This window comes from Panulirus ornatus, chromosome 17 (genome assembly GCF_036320965.1).
Source record: "Panulirus ornatus isolate Po-2019 chromosome 17, ASM3632096v1, whole genome shotgun sequence".
In the NCBI taxonomy this organism is placed as follows: domain Eukaryota; kingdom Metazoa; phylum Arthropoda; class Malacostraca; order Decapoda; family Palinuridae; genus Panulirus; species Panulirus ornatus.
In genome coordinates, this window is record NC_092240.1 from 25,231,814 (window position 1) to 25,257,059 (window position 25,246).

Here is a 25,246-nt window from a genome sequence, read left to right on the forward strand (position 1 = left end):
GGAAGAGATCATTCACTTGCTTTCCAATTATCTTTTCCATTGTTTTACAACCACATCTATTTCTGATAGTGGCCTGTAGTTCAAAGCAATATCCCCATCACCTTTCTTAAATAAAGGCACATTTGCCCTTTTCCTTCAAACTATGGCAAATAAGGATATTATATAATTAAGTGTACCATGGATTGCTGGAAAGACTGATACAGCTCATGAATGTGTAGATGATACAAGTGCAGACTATGTTAAATCCAGCAAAGTGGGAAAAGGGTAATCTATTGATTCAAGAAAATACACATTGAAATGAAAAAATAAAGAATGTATAGGTAAAAAAGAAATCTGGGCATGAAAGGTTAGAAGGAAATAAAATATGGCTGAATTTTTCTGTCTGTGATGTCATACACAATAATTGAATACAGAGAGAAAAGAGACACACTTGAGTGACGATGCCTGAAACAGGGACTAACCAACTGAAAAGATAATATACTTGTCAAGGAGCAGAAACATATCAACAAGGATAAGGAGAGTAACCACAATATCTAAATACTAATACATTACACAACTTATCCTGTCTCAAATGTAGAAAATGGCTCTCTGTATATAGAGAGGAAACTACATTATGACAGCTGAGAAATTGATTCTGGAAACAAAATTAACGTGATTATCCATAATACTCACCTGAGAGTGACAGCACCACGAGCATGAGCAAGAGTGCAGTGAGATGGAGCTACACCAGAACCACTGAGATGTATTTCTGCACTGTCCCCACAACCCACAACAGAGGCACCATTCTGTGGGAAGAAAACAGAATCTAAATATATTCATAAAGCTGAATATGTAATCTTGTTTTATACTCATTCACCATCTGCAACTTTAGTCAGGCAACACCAGGAAACAACTGAAATAATGGTCTCATATGCTACATGCAGTCTACAGCTGTAATGCATGGTGCACTGAAACCAGAGGTTCCATCCACAGCCAAGCCCCACAGACCACCTCCATGGTTCCTTCTAACTGTTTGACATGCCTTGGTTCAGCTAACTGACAGCTCATTATCCTCCTATATAGACTATCATTCCAATGCGCTCTGTCTCACAAATACCTCTCACCCCACTTGAAAGCCCAGGTCCTAGCACCTCAAAGCCTTTTTCACTCTGTCTTTCCATCTCCTTCTTGGTCTTCTCTTCCCTCTAACTCCCTCCTCTTCTGCTACATACATCACCTTATTTTGTCTTTCTTCACTTGATCAGCTCTCTCAGTGATGCTCAGCTTACTATCACATCTCCTTCTGACACTGTCATTTCTTAGACAATAAACCTTCCTTAGAGTACATGTTGTATTCAATCATTTCATTTACAATACATCCAACCTCTCAAATTCAAAATATTCAGGGCCCAAGAATCACATCCATACAACACTGTAAGGACATTTATACCTTTAAACATACCCATCTCTCCATCTAACAGACAATGACCTCTCATTTCCACACTCATTAATGCACCAAGACCTCTAACCCCCTTGCCAACCCTATGACTCACTTCATATTCTTTCATTCCATCTGCTACCAAGTCCTCTGCCAGGTAGCTTAGGCAATCCATTTCCTCCATGTTCTTTCCCATTCAAGCTAAGACTTGGTCCATCCTTTCTTGCTCCCTTGCTAAAACTCATTACTTAATTTTATTTACATTAACTCTCAGGTTCTTTCTTTCACATACTTTACTAAATTCAGACAGCAGTTTTGGGAGTTTTCCTCTCATATCTGCCACCACAGCAATGTCATCTGCATCGAGCAACTGACTTGTCTCCCAGTTTCCCCTACCCCTAGCATATCATAGACCTAACTCTCTCTCTAAAACTTGTAGTCACATCCTTCACCACCCTCTATCCATGAACAGATTGAACAGCCACTGGCCCTAATTACTCTCCCAATCACTCAACATTGCACATTGTTTTCCTCCCATACCATATATTTCTAATATCTTCCACAAGGCACTCCTGTCAATATTATCATATGCTTTCTCTACATCCATAATTGACATATGCAAATCCCCCTCTATTTATCTATCTACCTATATTTCTGACACCATATTCCTTCCAGGAATTCCCTCAAGGGGGTGGCCATGGCAAAAGAGTCTCCATAACTAGTGAACTCCAAAGCTGCTTCTTTTACTGACTACTTCTACCAAATGTGTCTACCTAATGTTCCAGCTTAACGTTCCAACCTATTAGCTCTACCAAATGCTTCTGCCTGATATTCCTGCCTACTACTACTACTACTACTACTACTACTACTACCTGTTTCTAACTAATGCTCCTGCCTAATGTTCCTACCTAATACTTCTATCTATTGCTCCCACCATTTTGCCAAAAGAGAGGGCAAGGGAAAAAGTGTTCACTCCAGGAAAATCTAGAGTTATGAAAAACTAGTTGCGTGAGTATAGTGATGTCAAGTGTGACAAGGATAGATCATATGTCTGTGGATAAAATGCTAGGAGTCCATGTGCTGGTTAGGCAAAAACAAAAAAACAGCTACCTGGGTCAGAGGAGAATAACTTAACAACCCAATGACTCACTTCCACTTCCATAGTTCCATTCACTGCTATGTCCACTCCCAGATATCTAAAACACTTCATTTCCTCCAATTTTTCTCCATTCAAACTTATATCCCAATTAACTTGTCCCTCAACCCTAGTGAACTTAATAACCTTGCTCTTATTCACATTTACCATCAACTTTCTCCTTTCACACATTTTTCTGTACTCAGTCACCAACTTCTGCAGTTTCTCACTCAAATCAGCCACCAGAGCTGTATCATTAGTGAACAACAACTGACTCACTTCCCACACCCTCTCATCCCCAATAGAGACTGCATACTCGCCCGTCTCCAAAACTCTTGCATTTACTTTCCTAACCACCTCATCCAAAAGTGGGTATGCTCGAAGGAATAGCAGTTCCAACAATGTTATATGATTGCGAGGGTTGTACAGAGGAGGGTGGATGTGTTGGCATTAAAATATTTGAGGACAATATGTGGTGTGAGGTGGTTTGATCGAGCAAGTAATGAAAGTGTAAGAGAGATGTGTGGAAATAAAAAGAGTGTGGTTGAGAGAGCAGAAGAGAGTGCAATGATATGGTTTGGACAAATTGAGAGAATAAGTGGGGAGAGATTGACAAAGAGATATATGTGTCAGAGGTGGAGGGAAAAAGGAGAAAGGGGAGACCAATTTGGACATGGAAGGATGGAGTGAAAAAAATTTTGAGCAACTGGGACCTGAACCTACAGGAGGGTGAGAGGCATGCAAGGAATACAGTGAATTGGAACGATGTGGTATACTGGGGTCGACGTGCTGTCAATGGACTGAACCAGGGCATGTGAAGTGTCTGGGGTAAACCATGGAAAGGTCTGTGGGCCCTGGATGTGGATAGGGAGCTGTGGTTTTGGTGCATTACACATGACAACTAAAAATTGAGTGTGAACGAATGTGGCCTTTTTTTGTCTGTTTTCCTGGAGCTACCTCACTGAAGTGGGGGGGTAGCGATGCTATTTCTTGTGTGGCGAGGTTGTGACAGGAATGGACAAAGGCAAGCAAGTATGAATATGTATGTATATGTGCGTGTATGCACATTTATGTATATATACATGTATAGGAGTGGATGGGCCATTCATCGTTTGTTTCCTGGAGCTACCTCCCTGATGCGGGAAACAGCGATTAAGTATAACAAAAATAAGTAGGGAAGTAATGCAAATGACTGGGAGATGTATAAAAGAAAGTGGCAGAAGGTCAAGAAAAAGTGCAAGAGGTGAAAAAGAGAGCAAATGTGAGTTGGGGTGAGAGAGTATCATTAAATTTTAGGGAGAATAAAAAGGTGTCTTGGAAGGAGATAAATAAAGTGCAGAAGACAAGAGAACAAATGAGAATATCGGTGAAGGGGGCATATGGGGAGGTAGTAATGAAGTGTGGAGATGGAGTGAATATTTTGAAGGTTTGTTGAATGTGTCTGATGATAGAGTGGTAGATACAAGGTGTTTTGGTTGGGGTGGTGTGCAAATTGATAGGGTCAGAAAGAATGGTTTGGTAAACAGATATGAGGTAGTGAAAGCTTTGCAGAAGATGAAAACTGGCAAGGCCATGGGTTTGGATGGTATTGCAGTGGAATTCACTAAAAAAGGGGGTGACTGTATTGTTGACTGGTTGGTAAGGATAATCAATGAATGTATGGATCACAGTGAAGTGCCGGATGATTAGCGGAATTCATGCATAGTGCCACTGTACAAAGGCAAAGGGGATAAAGGTGAGTGTTCAAATTACAGAGGCATAAATTTGTTGAGCATTACTGGGAAATTATATGGGAGGGTATTGATTGAGAGGATAAAGGCATGTACAAAGCATCAGACTGGGGAAGAGCAGTGTGGTTTCAGAAGTGGTAGAGAATGAGTGGATCAGGTGTTTCCTTTGAAGAATGTATGTGAGAAATACTTAGAAAAACAGATGGATTTGTATGTAGCATACATGGATCTGGAGAAGGCATATGATATGGTTGATAGAGATGCTTTGCGAAAGGTTTTAATAGTATATGGTGTTGGAGGTAAGTTGCTAGAGGCAGTGAAAAGTTTTTATCGAGGATGTAAGGCATGTGTACGTGTAGGAAAAGAGGAAAGAGATTGGTTTTCAGTGAATGTAGGTTTGCGGCAGGGGTGTGTGATGTCTCCATGGTTGTTTAATTTGTTTATGGATGGGGTTGTTAGGGAGGTGAATGCAAGAGTTTTGGAAAGAGGGGCAAGTATGCAGTGTGTTGTGGATGAGAGAGCTTGGGAAGTGAGTCAGTTGATACAGCGCTGGTGGCTGATTCATGTGAGAAACCGCAGAAGCTGGTGACTGAGTTTGGTAAAGTGTGTGAAAGAAGAAAACTGAGAGTAAATGTGAATATGAGCAAGGTTATTAAGTAAAGTAGGGCTGAGGGTCAAGTCAATGGGAGGTAAGTTTGAATGGAGAAAAACTGGAGGAAGTGAAGTGTTTTGGATATCTGGGAGTGGATTTGGCAGCGGATGGAACCATGGAAGCGGAAGTGAATCATAGGGTGGGGAGGGGGCAAAAGTTCTGGGAGCGTTGAAGAATGTGTGGAAGTCAAGAACTTTATCTCAGAAAGCAAAAATGGGTATGTTTGAAGGAATAGTGGTTCCAACAATGTTATATGGTTGCGAGGCGTGGGCTATGGATAGAGTTGTGCACAGGAGGGTGGATGTGCTGGAAATGAGATGTTTGAGGATAATATGTGGTGTGAGGTGGTTAGATCGAGTAAGTAATAATAGGGTAAGAGAGATGTGTGGTAATAAAAAGAGTGTGGTTGAGAGAGCAGAAGAGGGTGTTTTGAAATGGTTTGGTCACATGGAGGGAATGAGTGAGGAAAGATTGACCAAGAGGATATATGTGTCAGAGGTGGAGGGAACGAGGAGAAGTGGGAGACCAAACTGGAGGTGGAAAGATGGAGTGAAAAAGATTTTGAGTGATCAAGGCCTGAACATGCAGGAGGGTGAAAGGCATGCAAGGAATAGAGTAAACTGGAACGATGTGGTATACCAGGGTCGACATGCTGTCAATGGATTGAACCAGGGCATGTGAAGCGTCTGGGGTAAACCATGGAAAGTTGTGTGGGGCTTGGATGTGGAAAGGGAGCTGTGATTTCGGTGCATAATTACATGACAGCTAGAGACTGAGTGTGAACGAATGTGGCCTTTGTTGTCTTTTCCTAGCACTACCTCGCACACATGAGGGGGGAGGGGGTTGTTATTTCATGTGTGGCGAGGTGGCGATAGGAATAAATAAAGGCAGACAGTATGAATTATGTACATGTGTACATATGTATATGTCTGTGTGTGTATATATATGTATACGTTGAGATGTATAGGTATGTATATTTGCGTGTGTGGACGTGTATTTAAATACATGTGTATGTGGGTGGGTTGGGCCATTCTTTCGTCTGTTTCCTTGCGCTACCTCGCTAACGCGGGAGACATCGACAAAGCAAAACAAATATAACAAATAATATATATTATCCCTGGGAATAGGGGAAAAAGAATACTTCCCACGTGTTCCCTGCGTGTCGTAGAAGACAACTAAAAGGAGAGAGAGTGGAGGGCTGGAAATCCTCCCTTCCCATTTTTGCTTTTCCAAAAAAAGGAATTGAGAAGGGGGCCAAGTACGGATATTCCCTCTAAGGCTCAATCCTCTGTTCTTAGTGCTACCTTGCTAATGTGGGAAATGGTTGATATGTGTAATAATGACAACAATATATATCTATTCATATTATACTTAATTCCCTCATCAGCAAGGTAGTGCTGGGAAACAGATGAAGAATGGCCCAACCATTTTTCATATGTATATATATGTATGTGTGTGTGTGTGTGTATATGTGTGTGTGTGAGTGTAGGTGTGTGTATGTGTATATATATATATATGTATATTATCCCTGGGGATAGGGGTGAAAGAATACTTCTCACGCATTCCTCGCGTGTCGTAGAAAGCGACTAGAGGGGACGGGAGCGGGGGGCCAGAAATCCTCCCCTCCTTGTATTTTTTTAACTTTCTAAAATGGGAAACAGAAGAAGGAGTCACGCGGGGAGTGCTCATACTCCTTGAAGGCTCAGATTGGGGTGCCTAAATGTGTGTGGATGTAACCGAGATGTGAAAAAAGGAGAGATAGGTAGTATGTTTGAGGAAAGGAACCTGGATGTTTTGGCTCTGAGTGAAACGAAGCTCAAGGGTGAAGGGGAAGAGTGGTTTGGGAATGTCTTGGGAGTAAAGTCAGGGGTTAGTGAGAGGACAAGAGCAAGGGAAGGAGTAGCAGTACTCCTGAAACAGGAGTTGTGGGAGTATGTGATAGAATGTAAGAAAGTAAATTCTCGATTAATATGGGTAAACTGAAAGTTAATGGAGAGAGATGGGTGATTATTTGTGCATATGCACCTGGGCATGAGAAGAAAGAGCATGAGAGGCAAGTGTTTTGGGAGCAGCTGAATGAGTGTGTTAGTGGTTTTGATGCACGAGACTGGGTTATAGTGATGGGTGATTTGAATGCAAAGGTGAGTAATGTGGCAGTTGAGGGAATAATTGGTATACATGGGGTGTTCAGTGTTGTAAATGGAAATGGTGAAGAGCGTGTAGATTTATGTGCTGAAAAAGGACTGATGATTGGGAATACCTGGTTTAAAAAGCGAGATATACATAAGTATACTTATGTAAGTAGGAGAGATGGCAAGAGAGCGTTATTGGATTACGTGTTAATTGACAGGCGCGCGAAAGAGAGACTTTTGGATGTTAATGTGCTGAGAGGTGCAACTGGAGGGATGTCTAATCATTATCTTGTGGAGGCTAAGGTGAAGATTTGAATGGGTTTTCAGAAAAAAAGAGTGAATGTTGGGGTGAAGAGGGTGGTGAGAGTAAGTGAGCTTGGGAAGGAGACTTGTGTGAGGAAGTACCAGGAGAGACTGAGTACAGAATGGAAAAAGGTGAGAACAATGGAAGTAAGGGGAGTGGGGGAGGAATGGGATGTATTTAGGGAATCAGTGATGGATTGCGCAAAAGATGCTTGTGGCATGAGAAGAGTGGGAGGTGGGTTGATTAGAAAGGGTAGTGAGTGGTGGGATGAAGAAGTAAGAGTATTAGTGAAAGAGAAGAGAGAGGCATTTGGACGATTTTTGCAGGGAAAAAATACAGTTGAGTGGGAGACGTATAAAAGAAAGAGATAGGAGGTCAAGAGAAAGGTGCAAGAGGTGAAAAAAAGGGCAAATGAGAGTTGGGTTGAGAGAGTATCATTAAATTTTAGGGAGAATAAAAAGATGTTCTGGAAGGAGGTAAATAAAGTGCGTAAGACAAGGGAGCAAATGGGAACTTCAGTGAAGGGCGCAAACGGGGAGGTGATAACAAGTAGTGGTGATGTGAGAAGGAGATGGAGTGAGTATTTTGAAGGTTTGTTGAATGTGTTTGATGACAGAGTGGCAGATATAGGGTGTTTTGGTCGAGGTGGTGTGCAAAGTGAGAGGGTTAGGGAAAATGATTTGGTAAACAGAGAAGAGGTAGTAAAAGCTTTGCGGAAGATGAAATCCGGCAAGGCAGCAGGTTTGGATGGTATTGCAGTGGAATTTATTAAAAAAGGGGGTGACTGTATTGTTGACTGGTTGGTAAGGTTATTTAATGTATGTATGACTCACGGTGAGGTGCCTGAGGATTGGCGGAATGCGTGCATAGTGCCATTGTACAAATGCAAAGGGGATAAGAGTGAGTGCTCAAATTACAGAGGTATAAGTTTGTTGAGTATTCCTGGTAAATTATATGGGAGGGTATTGATTGAGAGGGTGAAAGCATGTACAGAGCATCAGATTGGGGAAGAGCAGTGTGGTTTCAGAAGTGGTAGAGGATGTGTGGATCAGGTGTTTGCTTTGAAGAATGTATGTGAGAAATACTTAGAAAAGCAAATGGATTTGTATGTAGCATTTATGGATCTGGAGAAGGCATATGATAGAGTTGATAGAGATGCTCTGTGGAAGGTATTAAGAATATATGGTGTGGGAGGCAAGTTGTTAGAAGCAGTGAAAAGTTTTTATCGAGGATGTAAGGCATGTGTACGTGTAGGAAGAGAGGAAAGTGATTGGTTCTCAGTGAATGTAGGTTTGCAGCAGGGGTGTGTGATGTCTCCATGGTTGTTTAATTTGTTTATGGATGGGGTTGTTAGGGAGGTGAATGCAAGAGTTTTGGAAAGAGGGGCAAGTATGAAGTCTGTTGAGGATGAGAGAGCTTGGGAAGTGAGTCAGTTGTTGTTTGCTGATGATACAGCGCTGGTGGCTGATTCATGTGAGAAACTGCAGAAGCTAGTGACTGAGTTTGGTAAAGTGTGTGAAAGAAGAAAGTTAAGAGTAAATGTGAATAAGAGAAAGGTTATTAGGTACAGTAGGGTTGAGGGTCAAGTCAACTGGGAGGTGAGTTTGAATGGAGAAAAACTGGTGGTAGTGAAGTGTTTTAGATATCTGGGAGTGGATGTGGCAGCGGATGGAACCATGGAAGCGGAAGTGGATCATAGGGTGGGGGAGGGGGCGAAAATTCTGGGAGCCTTGAAAAATGTGTGGAAGTCGAGAACATTATCTCGGAAAGCAAAAATGAGTATGTTTGAAGGAATAGTGGTTCCAGCAGTGTTGTATGGTTGTGAGGCGTGGGCTATGGATAGAGTTGTGCGCAGGAGGATGGATGTGCTGGAAATGAGATGTTTGAGGACAATGTGTGGTGTGAGGTGGTTTGATCGAGTAAGTAACGTAAGGGTGAGAGAGATGTGTGGAAATAAAAAGAGCGTGGTTGAGAGAGCAGAAGAGGGTGTTTTGAAATGGTTTGGGCACATGGAGAGAATGAGTGAGGAAAGATTGACCAAGAGGATATATGTGTCGGAGGTGGAGGGAACGAGGAGAAGAGGGAGACCAAATTGGAGGTGGAAAGATGGAGTGAAAAAGATTTTGTGTGATCGGGGCCTGAACATGCAGGAGGGTGAAAGGAAGGCAAGGAATAGAGTGAATTGGAGCGATGTGGTATACCGGGGTTGACGTGCTGTCAGTGGATTGAATCGGGGCATGTGAAGCGTCTGGGGTAAACCATGGAAAGCTGTGTAGGTATGTATATTTTGCGTGTGTGGACGTATGTATATACATGTGTATGGGGGTGGGTTGGGCCATTTCTTTCGTCTGTTTCCTTGCGCTACCTCGCAAACGCGGGAGACAGCGACAAAGCAAAAAAAAAAAAAAAAAAAAAAAAAAAAAAAATATATATATATATATATATATATATATATATATATATATATATATATACATAAACGCCCATATGGACATACATATACTTTTCAATGTATACATACATATACATTTTTTCATACATATTCGCCATTTCCTGTGCTAGCAAAGTAGCGTTCAGAACAGAGGACTGAGCCTTAGAGGAAATATCCTCACTTGGCCCCTTCTCTGTTCCTTCTTTTGGAAAATTAAAAAAACGAGAGGGGGGATTTCAAGCCCCCCCCGCTACCTCCTCTCTTAGTTGCCTTTTACAACATGCAGGGAGTATGTGGGCAGTATTCTTTCTCCCCTATCCCCAGGATAATACACATACATACACAGACATATACATATATACACACATGTACATATTCATACTTGCCACCTTCATCCATTCCTGTCGCCATCCAGCTACACACGAAATATCAACAAATACGGACATATACTCAGACATACACATATATATACACATGTACATATTTATACTTGCTTGCCTTCATCCATTCCTGGCACCATCCTGTCCCACGGGAAGCAGCATTGCCACATTCATTCACACTAAGTCTCAAGCTGTCAATATAAATATAACTGAAAAACATTTCTTACCTGAATATGATATATGATAATGCTGGAAGAATGAGTGTCATCAAGAGTGTTGAGCAAATAAGGTAACTCTGTTTCAACAATAATATCGCGTGGTCCACATGAACTCTGAGCGGCTTCTGTACTACTAAGTGATGAAGTCGAACGGTTCAGACCATTTCTGGAGCATGAACTGCGGCCAACAGGAGCACTTTTTCTTCTAACTCTCTTGTGATCTTTAGAATGTTCCTTCTGTACATGTTCTATCCAATCTCGTGTAAGATCCGAGGTAGATGCATGTGACATTATGTCAAGCAGAGTTGTGGATGGCTGAAGGAAGACAAGATTATAATTAAGAGCTCAGTGTGCTACATATTCAGATATTTTTTCCAATATCAATATTAACTTAAAAACAGACCCCTTAAAATATTGTTTTCCTAAATTTCAGTTCCAATTATCTGTAAATCCCATCAACAACCTCTAATTCAATAAGTACTACCATGAATTATGCAGCTGACCAGTTTCTATGGCAAATCACATAATCATGAATTATAACATAACTGTTAAAAAGTTCAGAACATTTGTATTATTTCTTTTCTTTCATAGTAACAGGAACTCTCCTAAGGTCAGGTACTATTACATTTGCTAAAATTCATCATTTCCTCTAGCTTAACATCACATCACAATGGACAAAGGGGATCAGCAGAGATTTATTCACCATAATTCTTTTATTGGGAGGTAAGTTTGAATGGAGAAAAACTGGAGGAAGTAAAGTGTTTTAGATATCTGGGAGTGGATCCGGCAGCGGATGGAACCATGGAAGCGGAAGTGGATCATAGGGTGGGGGAGGGGGCGAAAATCCTGGGAGCCTTGAAGAATGTGTGGAAGTCGAGACCATTATCTCGGAAAGCAAAAATGGGTATGTTTGAAGGAATAGTGGTTCCAACAATTTTGTATGGTTGCGAGGCGTGGGCTATAGATAGAGTTGTGTGCAGGAGGATGGATGTGCTGGAAATGAGATGTTTGAGGACAATGTGTGGTGTGAGGTGGTTTGATCGAGTAAGTAACGTAACGGTAAGAGAGATGTGTGGAAATAAAAAAAGCGTGGTTGAGAGAGCAGAAGAGGGTGTTTTGAAATGGTTTGGGCACATGGAGAGAATGAGTGAGGAAAGATTGACCAAGAGGATATATGTGTCGGAGGTGGAGGGAACGAGGAGAAGTGGGAGACCAAATTGGAGGTGGAAAGATGGAGTGAAAAAGATTTTGTGTGATCGGGGCCTGAACATGCAGGAGGGTGAAAGGAGGGCAAGGAATAGAGTGAATTGGATCGATGTGGTATACCGGGGTTGACGTGCTGTCACTGGATTGAATCAGGGCATGTGAAGCGTCTGGGGTAAACCATGGAAAGCTGTGTAGGTATGTATATTTGCGTGTGTGGACATGTATGTATATACATGTGTATGAGGGTGGGTTGGGCCATTTCTTTCGTCTGTTTCCTTGCGCTACCTCGCAAAAGCGGGAGACAGCGGAAAAAAAAAAAACATTCTATTAACTATCTGATTTAATGCATCTACTGAAACAATGTCCATATCTCCTTACCCTGGTATCATATAATAATCTTCTTAAAGCAGCTACTTCTCTTTTCAGGCTCCTGATTGTGGCTGTTCCAGAGTCAAGATTCACCACAGGCATGTTGACAATGCAACGTGCACGGGTAGCATACCTAAGCGTAGCAACACTCTCAGCAAAGCAGGTACTAGAGGGGGACAAGGCTGGAAGGGCAAAGAAGAGCTGTAATTACAAGACATACATAACTGTCGATGATGTGAACAGAATATGCAAAATGACAACTTCAAAATATGGATGAGGTTTAATTATCATTTTCTAATAAACTTTTCTATATAGTTTTGTAAATGAAAGTAACTGAAGCATCTGACATGAATAGTGAACAACCTGTATTCTGTAGCTACAGCCATGAATCAAGTGATTCCTTAAATCAACTCATTCCTGTTGTAATACTATACAAAGTCTCATTACTCATTTGACATGATTACTGTGTTTTCAGGCACACCTCACAATACCTGTGCACTCACAGTTTGTCCACTACATATATATATATATATATCATAAAAGACAATATATAACACATTTGATCTTGAACAGAACTGGTGATAATAAATGAAAATCACACAAACTCCGTAGCTTATTTAGACTACGGCGTCAATTAAATATCTTTTTTTCTTTCTTTCAAACTATTCGCCATTTCCCACGTCAGCGAGGTAGCGTTGAGAAAATATCTTTTTTCTTTCTTTCAAACTATTCGCCATTTCCCACGTTAGCGAGGTAGCGTTAAGAACAGAGGACTGGACCTTTAAGGGAATATCCTCACCTGGCCCCCTTCTCTGTTCCTTCTTTTGGAAAATTAAAAAAAATGAGAGGGGGAGGATTTCCAGCCACCCACTCCCTCCCCTTTTAGTCTCCTTTTACGACATGCAAGGAATACATGGGAAGTACTCTTTCTCCCCTATCCCCAGGGATATTTTCATTAAAAGATACCACAGTTTTGCCTTTTACTGCTTATTTGTCATTATGGCAGTTTTTGTAATGCATTTGGTATGGCAAGGCTCCCTTCTAAACATCTATCTATGACAAGTCTTTCACACAAAAAATATTACAAACTACATTCTAAAGCCAAACTGAGGAACTCCTTCCATTCATTCCTATAATAACAGTAACACATCTCAGTATCAAAATGAGTTGATTACTTTCAAAGTCCACTTCATCTCCTGCATGACATTCATTTCATCAAACACATATTACATAAGACCAACACACACACAAACATTGTGGCATCAGCATGTTGGTAGTAAATGAGAATTTAAAAATATCCATAAGCTCAGGTTTAACTGTGATAACATTCTAACTATGTTTACTTTACAGGATGTTTGACAAAGTTATGACTCAGTACTTACTTGCAATCATAACAGTTTTTGCATTGCCTCCTAAAGTGTCTTTTAATAGCCAGGTGAGGACTGAATCTCTATAAGGTATAAATGGCAGCCTTGAACTCCTCCTCTGACTATCTGGAGGCATCCCTTCAGTTGCTGTGATAGTAGCGTGGGACTGGGTATATGTTTGGCGAGATGCAGTGCTGCTCAAGGAGAGGTTAGACCCAAGCAGAGATCCAGCTATGGTTGAGCCTAATGCTGCTCCTCGTTCAGCTGAAGGATACAGTTTATTAAAGGTGAGAAAGACATAAGGCAATCTGGTCATAACCTGTAAAGTTGTATTTGAAATCTTTTCTGAAGTCATTTCATAAGTATGGGTATACAATATAAAGATATAAATAGGTATCATGCATGAAACATAAAGTGAATCTGACTATTAGTAATACCTCACGATGCATAATTTATAATTAAAGGGAAACTTTTCCTCATATTCATTATTTAACAGCATGCAGTACATTTTTAATTTCCTGTTTATGTGGATTAAAACAGTTTACAATCAAAGCAATACCTTAATTTCATCAATTTCTGTAATGTACGATATATTAGTAAGAAATAATGAATTTTTCATAAGGTTTAAATGTTTCTTTCTTATATTTTTTCCAATGCCTTTAATGATTTTCAGCCATTCATATGAATTAAATGACAAAGATTTCCAAACATTCACAAACATATCACTTTCTCACATTTTTTCAAATGAATCATATCATGAAATCACACATTTCTATACAATCATATCCATGAGTATCTTTTCAAAAAAATTTTTGCATACCATTTCCACTTCAAACCATTTCCTTCAAACATACCCATTTTTGCTTTCCGAGATAATGTTCTCGACTTCCACACATTCTTCAAGGCTCCCAGGATTTTCGCCCCCTCCCCCACCCTATGATTCACTTCCGCTTCCATGGTTCCATCCGCTGCCACATCCACTCCCAGATATCTAAAACACTTTACTTCCTCCAGTTTTTCTCCATTCAAACTTACCTCCCAATTGACTTGACCCTCAACCCTACTGTACCTAATAACCTTGCTCTTATTCACATTTACTCTCAACTTTCTTCTTTCACACACTTTACCAAACTCAGTCACCACCTTCTGCAGTTTCTCACATGAATCAGCCACCAGCGCTGTATCATCAGCGAACAACAACTGACTCACTAACCAAGCTCTCTCATCCACAACAGACTGCATACTCGCCCCTCTTTCCAAAGCCCTTACATTCACCACCCCAACAACCCCATCCATAAACAACTTAAACAACCATAGAGACATCACACACCCCTGCCGCAAACCTACATTCACTGAGAACCAATCACTTTCCTCTCTTCCTACTCATACACATGCCTCACATCCTCGATAAAAACTTTTCACTGCTTCTAAAAACTTGCCTCCCACATCATATATTTTCAATACCTTCCACAAAGCACCTCTATCAACTCCATCATATGCCTTCTCCAGATCCATAAATGCTACATACAAATCCATTTGCTTTTCTAAGTATTTCTCACATACATTCTTCAAAGCAAACACCTGATCCACACATCCTCTACCACTTCTGAAACCATGCTGCTCTTCCCCAATCTGATGCTCTGTATATGACTTCACCCTCTCAATCAATGCTCTCCCATATAATTTCCCAGGAATACTCAACAAACTTATACCTCTGTAATTTGAGCACTCACTTTGCCTTTGTAAAATAGCACTATGCAAGCATTCCATCAATCCTCAGGCACCTCATCATGAGTCATACATACATTAAATAACCTTACCAACCAGTCAACAATACAATCAACCCCTTTTTTAATAAATTCCACTGCAATACCATCCAAACCCATTGCCTTGCTGGCTTTCATCTTCCGCAAAGCTTTTACCACTTCTTCTCTCTTTACCAAATCATTCTCTCTAACCCTCTCACTTTGCACACCATCTCGACCAAAACACCCTATATCTGCCACTCTATCATCAAACACATTCAACAAACCTTCAAAATACTCACTCCATCTCCTTCTCATATCACCACTACTTGTTATCACCTCTCCATTAGCCCCCTTCACTGATGATTCCATTTGTTCCCTTGTCTTATGCACTTTATTTACCTCCTCCCAAAACATCTTTTTATTCTCCCAACAATTTAATGATACTCTCTCACCCCAACTCTCATTTGCCCTCTTTTTCACCTCTTCCACCTTTCTCTTGACCTCCTGCCTCTTTCTTTTATACATCTCCCAGTCATTTGCATTATTTCCCTGCAAAAATCATCCAAATGCCTCTCTCTTCTCTTTCATTTAAAAACCTCTCTCAATAAATGGTTCTCCCTCTTCAACAGGATATTTCCAGCTTGCAATGAGAAAGCCACTTTCAAGCTTTATCATGGGAGTGTTATATTTCCCTAAAAATTTGGACTTTACAATCCCTGTTATGGCTACTCTTTAGGTGTTAACTCCCTTTCTTATGCTCTTCTGATTCAAAACAGGTCTCTCTATAGTGAAAAGTTGTCAGACAACAAATTCCATCTACTGATGAAATCATAAAATTCATACCGGCCTGGTAAGAAAATTACTTCAGATATCATAGACAAACAAGCCATCTCTATACTTAATGCATACACACCTACATGGACATTTCCCAGGTCACTAGTGTGGCAAGAGAAATTTCCATTTCTAATTTTTCTTTTTCAAACCCACTTGCCTTGCCTTACTTTAGTGAAGCAACTTTCAGAAGCAGAGGATCAAGTCTTTAAGAAACAATCCTTGCTTAACTCCTTGTTTCTAAAAAAGTGATAACTCACAATGGTAATATTTCTAGCCTGTTCTACGCCTCTCTTAGTTGCTTACTCCAGCATACAGGAGATACAGGGAGAAAATTCTTTCTCCAGTATACCAAGGAATAAATGTACAAATATGCTACTTAAAATAATGCTATTGATAAGCCACAGGAATTAATAACAGCTGGGGTGGATAGTACAGTTATCAACATATCCTCTTATAGCAATAAGTAAATGTGTGTCATTCATATTTTCTATGCTTCTGTCTGTTGTTCATTCATAGATAATTTTCATCAATGAAATTATTTTCATTAATATTCATAATTCACAAGATGATTTTCAGGCTGCAGCAAATCACTTTCACATAACAATGTATACAAAGTTGACTCTCAAATAATATCAGTGACAAGTTTTAAACAGTACTAGGAAAGCTCATTTATCAAGCAAATGAAATTCATAATTTTCATAATGGTACAGTTCAAGACTTAGGTGAAATCATATTCTGAATTAAAGTAATAAGCTTAAGATCTCCAGTAATATTGTAAATCAACTGCTTGACAAACATAAAACAAGATTTAAAAACTAGAATTTCATTGTAATGCTTTCACAAGGAATTCAACCAAGTTCTTTATACTATGCTCAGTCATCATTTGAATTTTATGAAGATACTTCATTGTATATGCTTAAGTACTGTAATGACACTTCTTTGCAAAAGCAGTAAATAATGCTGGATTCAAAGTAATTATACCTAATTTTATGCTGCTAGAAATAAAAAAGTTCACTTAACGAACTATAACATCGATAGCCACAGGATACGAATACAAATCTCCTAACTACAAATCATATTCAACAGAACACTAATAATAGCGTAAGAGCAAGAATAGGCATGCAGATTTTGAAACCCTAAGACCTACCACAGCAGACACAGCCTCGGGCCTTGTGGACAGCTGTACAAGGATATAAGACAATCAGTACTACAGCAAGTTTCTACTTCCATTATTCCCATCCTAGAAAATACTGTACAGTGATCTTATCAAAAACTATGTATCAACATCAAATACAAGTCGTGGATGCACAGAGAAACGAGAGTTGGAGGGATGAAAATGAAGAGCCAATGAGTAACATACACATATACAAGAAAGATCTACAGGGACCAAATATTGGTAAGCACTGAAAAGGATTCAACATATTATCAGAAAATGAAAGTGAAATAGAAAATTTACATGCTACTATGAAAAAACGTTCAATGTTAATTGCAGATCAGGTGTTCAGGGACATACCATTAGAAATTATTCTCCTTGTGACCCCACCATGTGGATACAGACATACAATAATAATTAATGATGATAATCAATTATGATACATATGGAGGGACATACAGGAAAAATGAGACTGCCCACAGAACAGTTAGTATTAACATGTAATATTTCTACTGTACGTTAATGCCATCATCCATGTGTGAGTAAACAAATAATAAATTAATATTACAGTGCCTTCTAACATGCTCATCATTAAATTTATAAAATAAGACTGAAACTAGTGACCAGAAAGGAATTATGTTAAGCTCTTACATATTCTTTCTTTTCTTTCAAACTATTCGCCATTTCCCGCATTAGCGAGGTAGCGTTAAGAACAGAGGACTGGGCCTTTGAGGGAATACCCTCACCTGGCCCAATTCTCTGTTCCTTCTTTTGGAAAATTAAAAAAAAAACGAGAGGGGAGGATTTCCAGCCCCCCGCTCCCTCCCCTTTTAGTCGCCTTCTACGACACGCAGGGAATACGTGGGAAGTATTCTTTCTCCCCTATCCCCAGGGATAATTATCAAGGATATTATCAAGGTATATTCTAGAGAAAATATGAAAAATAAATTATGACAACATAATGAAACATTTTCAATAATTTCAAAGAATATAAGAACCATTTTTCTTCTTTGTACTAATTACAAAGCATATAATAAAACAGTAAGAAACTTATCAAAATGATGTTTGATGTAAAAATACTATATCAACCAATATCAGTCCATCATATTACCTAATGCCGAAATGACATTGCCAAGGGTTACGAGAGAACGGTTGATGCTGGCACCTTCAGTCAAGCGCGTCTTGTCCACTTCCTCACTGGCTCGTTCACTATGAAAAGCAAAGTGAAATCAGGTACAATGTTAAGACTTAAATTCCACCTAGAGTTCAGTTTTAGGTCTTTATATAGGTATACTTCCCAAACCTTGGTCGACTTTGTACAGTTTGTCATAAATACTAAACTTCTATCTTTGCATGACATATTTTAAGGTTACATAATCCATGGTGGAATTTGAACAAAATGTTCCATTAAGGAATAATGAAAATTTTTGTTACATTCTAGTAGACATATACTTCTTGAAATTCATTAAAAGAACTTCATGTTACAACCAACGAACCTCCCAGCTAGATCAACTAGTGTGAGAGTGGATCGAGTGTGTGCTGCTGGTTGAGTAACATCCAAGGTCAACAAGGCATGTGACCTCGAGGAGTGGGCATGGGAGGCTGTTGGGGCTACACTGCGACTTGCTCGCCCACGCTCTAGTAATGACCATGCAGCACCCGCATCTGTTACTGGATGGCGTGTCACACCTATGAATGAAACGTAACACAAACAAATCAAGTATTTTAGTTACTCTAAAGACACTAAAATGTTCCCACATACAAAGGAACAGCACATTCTACTTATAAAGGCTTGATCTGTTAAGATGGTATTTCTCTTTTTGCCAGTTCTCACATTAAGTTAATCAATAAAGAACTTGTGTAATTACTAACAAGAAAGACTGCATGGGATTCCTGCTGTTAAAAGGCAACGACAAAAAATCTCATTTTCGAAGGTACTGATAAATGATGTTGTCAACGCATCATCTTACCTAATTCTAGGACTGTATACCTTGCCTTACACATACTTTATTGTTCTGGATGCCTTCTAACCCAACAGCTCATGCTCTGACCAAACTTCCATGATGCCTCCTTGCCAATCATGCAAATGAAGACACCATCCTAAAGACATCTGCAACTACCTCATCTTGCTTGATCTGATTTTTTTTTTTTTTTTTTTGCTTTGTCGCTGTCTCCCGCGTTTGCGAGGTAGCGCAAGGAAACAGACGAAAGAAATGGCCCAACCGACCCCCATACACATGTATATACATACGTCCACACACGCAAATATACATACCTACACAGCTTTCCATGGTTTACCCCAGACGCTTCACATGCCTTGATTCAATCCACTGACAGCACGTCAACCCCGGTATACCACATCGTTCCAATTCACTCTATTCCTTGCCCTCCTTTCACCCTCCTGCATGTTCAGGCCCCGATCAGACAAAATCTTTTTCACTCCATCTTTCCACCTCCAATTTGGTCTCCCTCTTCTCCTCGTTCCCTCCACCTCCGACACATATATCCTCTTGGTCAATCTTTCCTCACTCATTCTCTCCATGTGACCAAACCATTTCAAAACACCCTCTTCTGCTCTCTCAACCACGCTCTTTTTATTTCCACACATCTCTCTTACCCTTACGTTACTTACTCGATCAAACCACCTCACACCACACATTGTCCTCAAACATCTCATTTCCAGCACATCCATCCTCCTGCGCACAACTCTATCCATAGCCCACGCCTCGCAACCATACAACATTGTTGGAACCACTATTCCTTCAAACATACCCATTTTTGCTTTCCGAGATAATGTTCTCGACTTCCACACATTCTTCAAGGCTCCCAGAATTTTCGCCCCCCTCCCCCACCCAATGATCCACTTCCGCTTCCATGTTTCCATCCGCTGCCAGATCCACTCCCAGATATCTAAAACACTTCGCTTCCTCCAGTTTTTCTCCATTCAAACTCACCTCCCAATTGACTTGACCCTCAACCCTACTGTACCTAATAACCTTGCTCTTATTCACATTTACTCTTAACTTTCTTCTTTCACACACTTTACCAAACTCAGTCACCAGCTTCTGCAGTTTCTCACATGAATCAGCCACCAGCGCTGTATCATCAGCAAACAACAACTGACTCACTTCCCAAGCTCTCTCATCCCCAACAGACTTCATACTTGCCCCTCTTACCAAAACTCTTGCATTCACCTCCCTAACAACCCCATCCATAAACAAATTAAACAACCATGGAGACATCACACACCCCTGCCGCAAACCTACATTCACTGAGAACCAATCACTTTCCTCTCTTCCTACACGTACACATGCCTTACATCCTCGATAAAAACTTTTCACTGCTTCTAACAACTTGCCTCCCACACCATATATTCTTAATATCTTCCACAGAGCATCTCTATCAACTCTATCATATGCCTTCTCCAGATCCATAAATGCTACATACAAATCCATTTGCTTTTCTAAGTATTTCTCACATACATTCTTCAAAGCAAACACCTGATCCACACATCCTCTACCACTTCTGAAACCACACTGCTCTTCCCCAATCTGATGCTCTGTACATGCCTTCACCCTCTCAATCAATACCCTCCCATATAATTTGCCAGGAATACTCAACAAACTTATACCTCTGTAATTTGAACACTCACTCTTATCCCCTTTGCCTTTGTACAATGGCACTATGCACGCATTCCGCCAATCCTCAGGCACCTCACCATGAGTCATACATACATTAAATAACCTTACCAACCAGTCAACAATACAGTCACCCCCTTTTTTAATAAATTCCACTGCAATACCATCCAAACCTGCTGCCTTGCCGGCTTTCATCTTCCGCAAAGCTTTTACTACCTCTTCTCTGTTTACCAAATCATTTTCCCTAACCCTCGCACTTTGCACACCACCTCGACCAAAACACCCTATATCTGCCACTCTATCATCAAACACATTCAACAAACCTTCAAAATACTCACTCCTTCTCACATCACCACAACTTGTTATCACCTCCCCATTTGCGCCCTTCACTGAAGTTCCCATTTGCTCCCTTGTCTTACGCACTTTATTTACCTCCTTCCAGAACATCTTTTTATTCTCCCTAAAATTTAATGATACTCTCTCACCCCAACTCTCATTTGCCCTTTTTTTCACCTCTTGCACCTTTCTCTTGACCTCCTGTCTCTTTCTTTTATACGTCTCCCACTCAATTGATCTGGTACATTATATAAATAGGTTCTTATCCTATCTTGTTTTCAATTTCTTTAATGAACAGTCCTTAGCATCCCTACTGGTTACAGGTCCTGTCTAAAGAGATTTTGAATCCTGTATGTTTACAGTGTATTTTCTTTTTGTGCTTATTGCACCTTTTATTTTCAATGTAATGAGCCAACAGGGAGCTATTTTTGAGTGCAGATTTGCCAACCATGTCTTCCAGAATTTTCCAAGTGTAATCACAATATATTTCTCCTATCTGCTCTTAAGTCATAGCATAAACACTTTTATTCATTTAAGCAAAGGAATAACCGAATTATATTTGTCTAATTTCTTAGTGTCCTCTTCTGATGAGATGTCCTTACTCATTCTGGCATCATCTGCAAAGGATATGATATCGTAGTTTGTGCTTTTCATCAGAGACAGTAGGGGTATAAACACAGTTCCTTAGGGAACTGAGCTGTTAACCTTGGAAGCAGAGAAAATTTTCCAATTTGCAGCTTATTGTAATCAATTAGATAAGAAATCTTATGCTGTCCATCTTCCCTTCTTTCCAGCTGTTATTCCCATTTAATAGATATGTGTGCTATGATGCCTAGGTCACATCTGTCAAAGGCTTTTGTAAAGTCTATCACATCAACATCTAGCTTTTGGCTCAAGCCACTACAAATTTTTTCACAGTTATCATGCAACTGAGAAAGGCATGTTCTTCCCAACCTGAGATAACATTGCTCAGGATTAAGTTCAGTAAAATGTTTGATTTCATGATGTTGGTCATCTTGCATCTTGGGAATCTTAAAAATTCTAATGACATGTGATGTCAGTGTTATTGTTCATATGTTTTCTAGAGCTGTCTTGTTGCTTGAGTCATCTCCAAACATTTTGGGATTATGACAAAGTCCAGGTTCTCTTACCATAGGACGTTTAGTGCCCAAACTAATGATGCTTTATACTTTGCCAGACTGCAAGAATCCCAAAAGCCTGGCCCTAGAGCAGAATGTACGGTCTATGAACCTCTCAAAGTCCTGTGCTGCAGTGTTGAAGTCAACTATGCATATCATGAGGAATAACTTGTTCATGTCAGATGAATCGTTCATCTTCAAAGTAACTTCTGGTCCAATGAACACTAATTCATACCGCTCTTTAGCATCTCACCCATCTCCATGCTGTCACGCATTGTTTGAGTTCTCTCTCGACTAAAATATAACTTTGCAAACTTCTGTATATTGTCTGCATTCACAAGTTTGTTATCTAGCTTACTCCCCTCATTCACAACTCTGATACTATGGGAATAATCTTTTACACCTACCCAACTTTCTTCTCTCTAAATTTCTTGCTCTGAACTCTGGTTGCTCTTTCTTGGCTTCTTTTAAGGAGTAATCCCTGTCCACATTAATTAATTGGTAGAAAGGTTGTGGTCAAGTCTACCCTTATGTGTCTCTTTTCCATGGTGATCAATTCTATAGCCTCTAAACTCTCCCTCTAACTCAGTTCTCTATTTCAAGTACCATCTTCCTTGCCCACCTCTAGATCTTCTCAGTTAGTTTTTTGTTTCTTTAAGTGAGGTAACTAAACTTCAGATGCACACTCTAATTTAGGTCTAATATATGTTGCATTAGTTTATTGAACATTTTGTTTCTGTTCTTAAATATAATGCTGATATCAATCAGCATATGGTTTGCCTCTTAAACAATTTTCCTGATGTGGTGTTCTGGTGGCTAATCAGGTAAAATTTCATCCTTCAATTGCCTTTCAGTTGCAGATTCATGTGTGCTTGGGTTAAACATTATCACTCATGTACAAGACCAACTTTAAGGTTTGTCCATGTCCCTTTTCAAGGTGATACATTCCTCTTAATTCCATTCTTCTTGTATGACCTTATTATTACTGACATATATTCAGATACATATCCAGTCCTGCACACCTGGACAACACAACAGAAATATTTCTAGTACTATCTCACCTTAATATTCTCAGCACTCAATTCTTTGTCCTTCCAACCCAAACCATCCCTGGGTCTGTGCAGGTGGTGATTCCTTTCTCTCATGATGTGATCAGGGTTGATACTAAGTTTTAAAGTATTTTCCATGTGTAAATGCTCATGTACCTCATCCTTCTTTGTTCCAGGAACACATTCTTTGGAACCTGAGCCATTTTCAGTGGTCTACCCCAGCAATCTCCGAGATCCAACAGGTGAATTTGTTATGGGCCTCTGCTCGTGTTTGTATGCCACATCCTTAGTGTGAGTTACACAAATGGAAGGAATACTCAGGCATGGATAGGACTTGAGTCTTCCAAAACAGTATGAAGGGGCTTGGGCCATGTGTTTCACATGAAACATTCTCAGGATCTACAGTGATAATGCACTAACTCTTGCTGCAAGTGCTGGGTTTTATGTTAGGGTGATCAACAGCTGCTTATAACGACTCTAATGCCTTCCACCTTATCTTCCTCTCATATGGGAATATATTTAGCTCATTCAAATGAGACTACAGTTAATCAGCTGGAGGTCACTTTGATGGTAGATTGCCTTACACTTGTCAAAGTTAATAGCTAAGATGTCTGTGGTGTCTCAGGTGCAGACAGTTCAATTCTTCATATAGCAATTCAGCATCCCATATGGTCTAAGCTTCCCTTCCCATGTCTGTGTTATCCAAAAATAATAACAGAAGAGATAACTCATTTATGTCACTGATAAGAAAAAAAAACTTGCAAGCATCCTAGTCCACACCCCAGAGAAACACTACAGTGGACAAGGATAGGCAAAGAAAGGACAATATCTACATGGTATTTTGCCACATTACGGAGAAGGCATGGAGCCATCAGTCCAGCCTCCCCACAACTCCATCCTTTCTAGCCAGAATCTGTGAGACATCTTGTTGAAAGCCTTGGTAAAACCGAGGTGGATGACATCTACTTTGTGTTCATTTTTGAGTCCCTTAATAACAAACATGAAGACCAGTAATGGGGGTCTAGGATGACATGACTTCCCAGGACCCACATTCCTGTTCAAAGTGGTGATTTGCCTAAAGGAGGATAGTGAGCTGCTTCTTCAAGGCCTTCCAAAAATATTTTGATTATATGTGAGTTAAGGATCCCATTGGACAGTAACTGCTTTATGCATCACTATCGCCCTTGAGGAGAGGCTCCACAATGGTTAGCCTGAGGATAGATAGAATTGTGGAGGGAGCCAATGACTGTGTCCAGATGATGCATAGAGCACTTGCTTAATGCTTGGCAACTCTTTTCAAGGAAGATTTTCCATGTCTGTCTGATCCAAGTACTAAGGTGAGGTTCAGTCAAGTTATGGCTTCTCCTATGGACTCTTAGGTGATCATCACTTCCCAATCAGTATTGCTTCTGGTTCCAGATTGGTAATAAGTCCTTAATAAATCCACCTGGCCCATCTTTGGACTGGGTTGGATACTACATATATACCCTATCAAACTGCCTAGACAGCATCTTGCACATGAAAGGTGGGTCATCCTCCATTCTTCAATCTAGTTTTTGAAGGGGGTCTATGAAGGAAGTGAGTCACTTGTTGTTTAATGATGACAAAACACTGGTGACCTAGTCAAGTGAGAAACTGCAGAAGTTGGTGACTTAGTTTGGAGAAGTATGAAAGGAGGAAGTTGAAAGTAAAAATCAATAAAAGCAAGGTTATTAGGTTTAGCAGGGTTGAGGGACATACTAGTTGGGGAGTAAGTTTGTATGAAGAAAATTTAGAGGAAGTGAAATGTTTTAAAAATCTGGGAGTGGACATGGCAGCAAATGGAACCATGGAATGGAAGTAAATCACAGGGTAGGTTAGGGGGGGTTGAAAGTTCTAGAAACATTAAAGAATTTGTGGAAAGAGAGAGGTCAATATCTGGGAGGGTGAAAATGGGTCTTTTGAAAGTTTAGTAGTTCAAATGATGTTGCATGGATGCAAGGCAGGGCTACAGATAAGGATGTGTGGA

At 40.1% G+C, this 25,246-nt stretch overlaps 1 protein-coding gene across 1 annotated transcript in view; it reads right to left on the reverse strand.

The window, feature by feature from the left end:
* The window catches only part of LOC139754646 (uncharacterized), a 333,848-nt gene that overhangs the window by 58,907 nt on the left and 249,695 nt on the right, over window positions 1-25,246 (reverse strand). The window contains exons 7-12 of the mRNA XM_071672166.1: window positions 18,573-18,765; window positions 18,188-18,285; window positions 13,357-13,605; window positions 11,984-12,156; window positions 10,409-10,714; window positions 673-785 (exon numbers count right to left, since the gene is read on the reverse strand). Coding sequence (XP_071528267.1) covers window positions 673-785; window positions 10,409-10,714; window positions 11,984-12,156; window positions 13,357-13,605; window positions 18,188-18,285; window positions 18,573-18,765 — 1,132 coding nt within the window. The remainder of the gene's footprint in view (window positions 1-672; window positions 786-10,408; window positions 10,715-11,983; window positions 12,157-13,356; window positions 13,606-18,187; window positions 18,286-18,572; window positions 18,766-25,246) is intronic.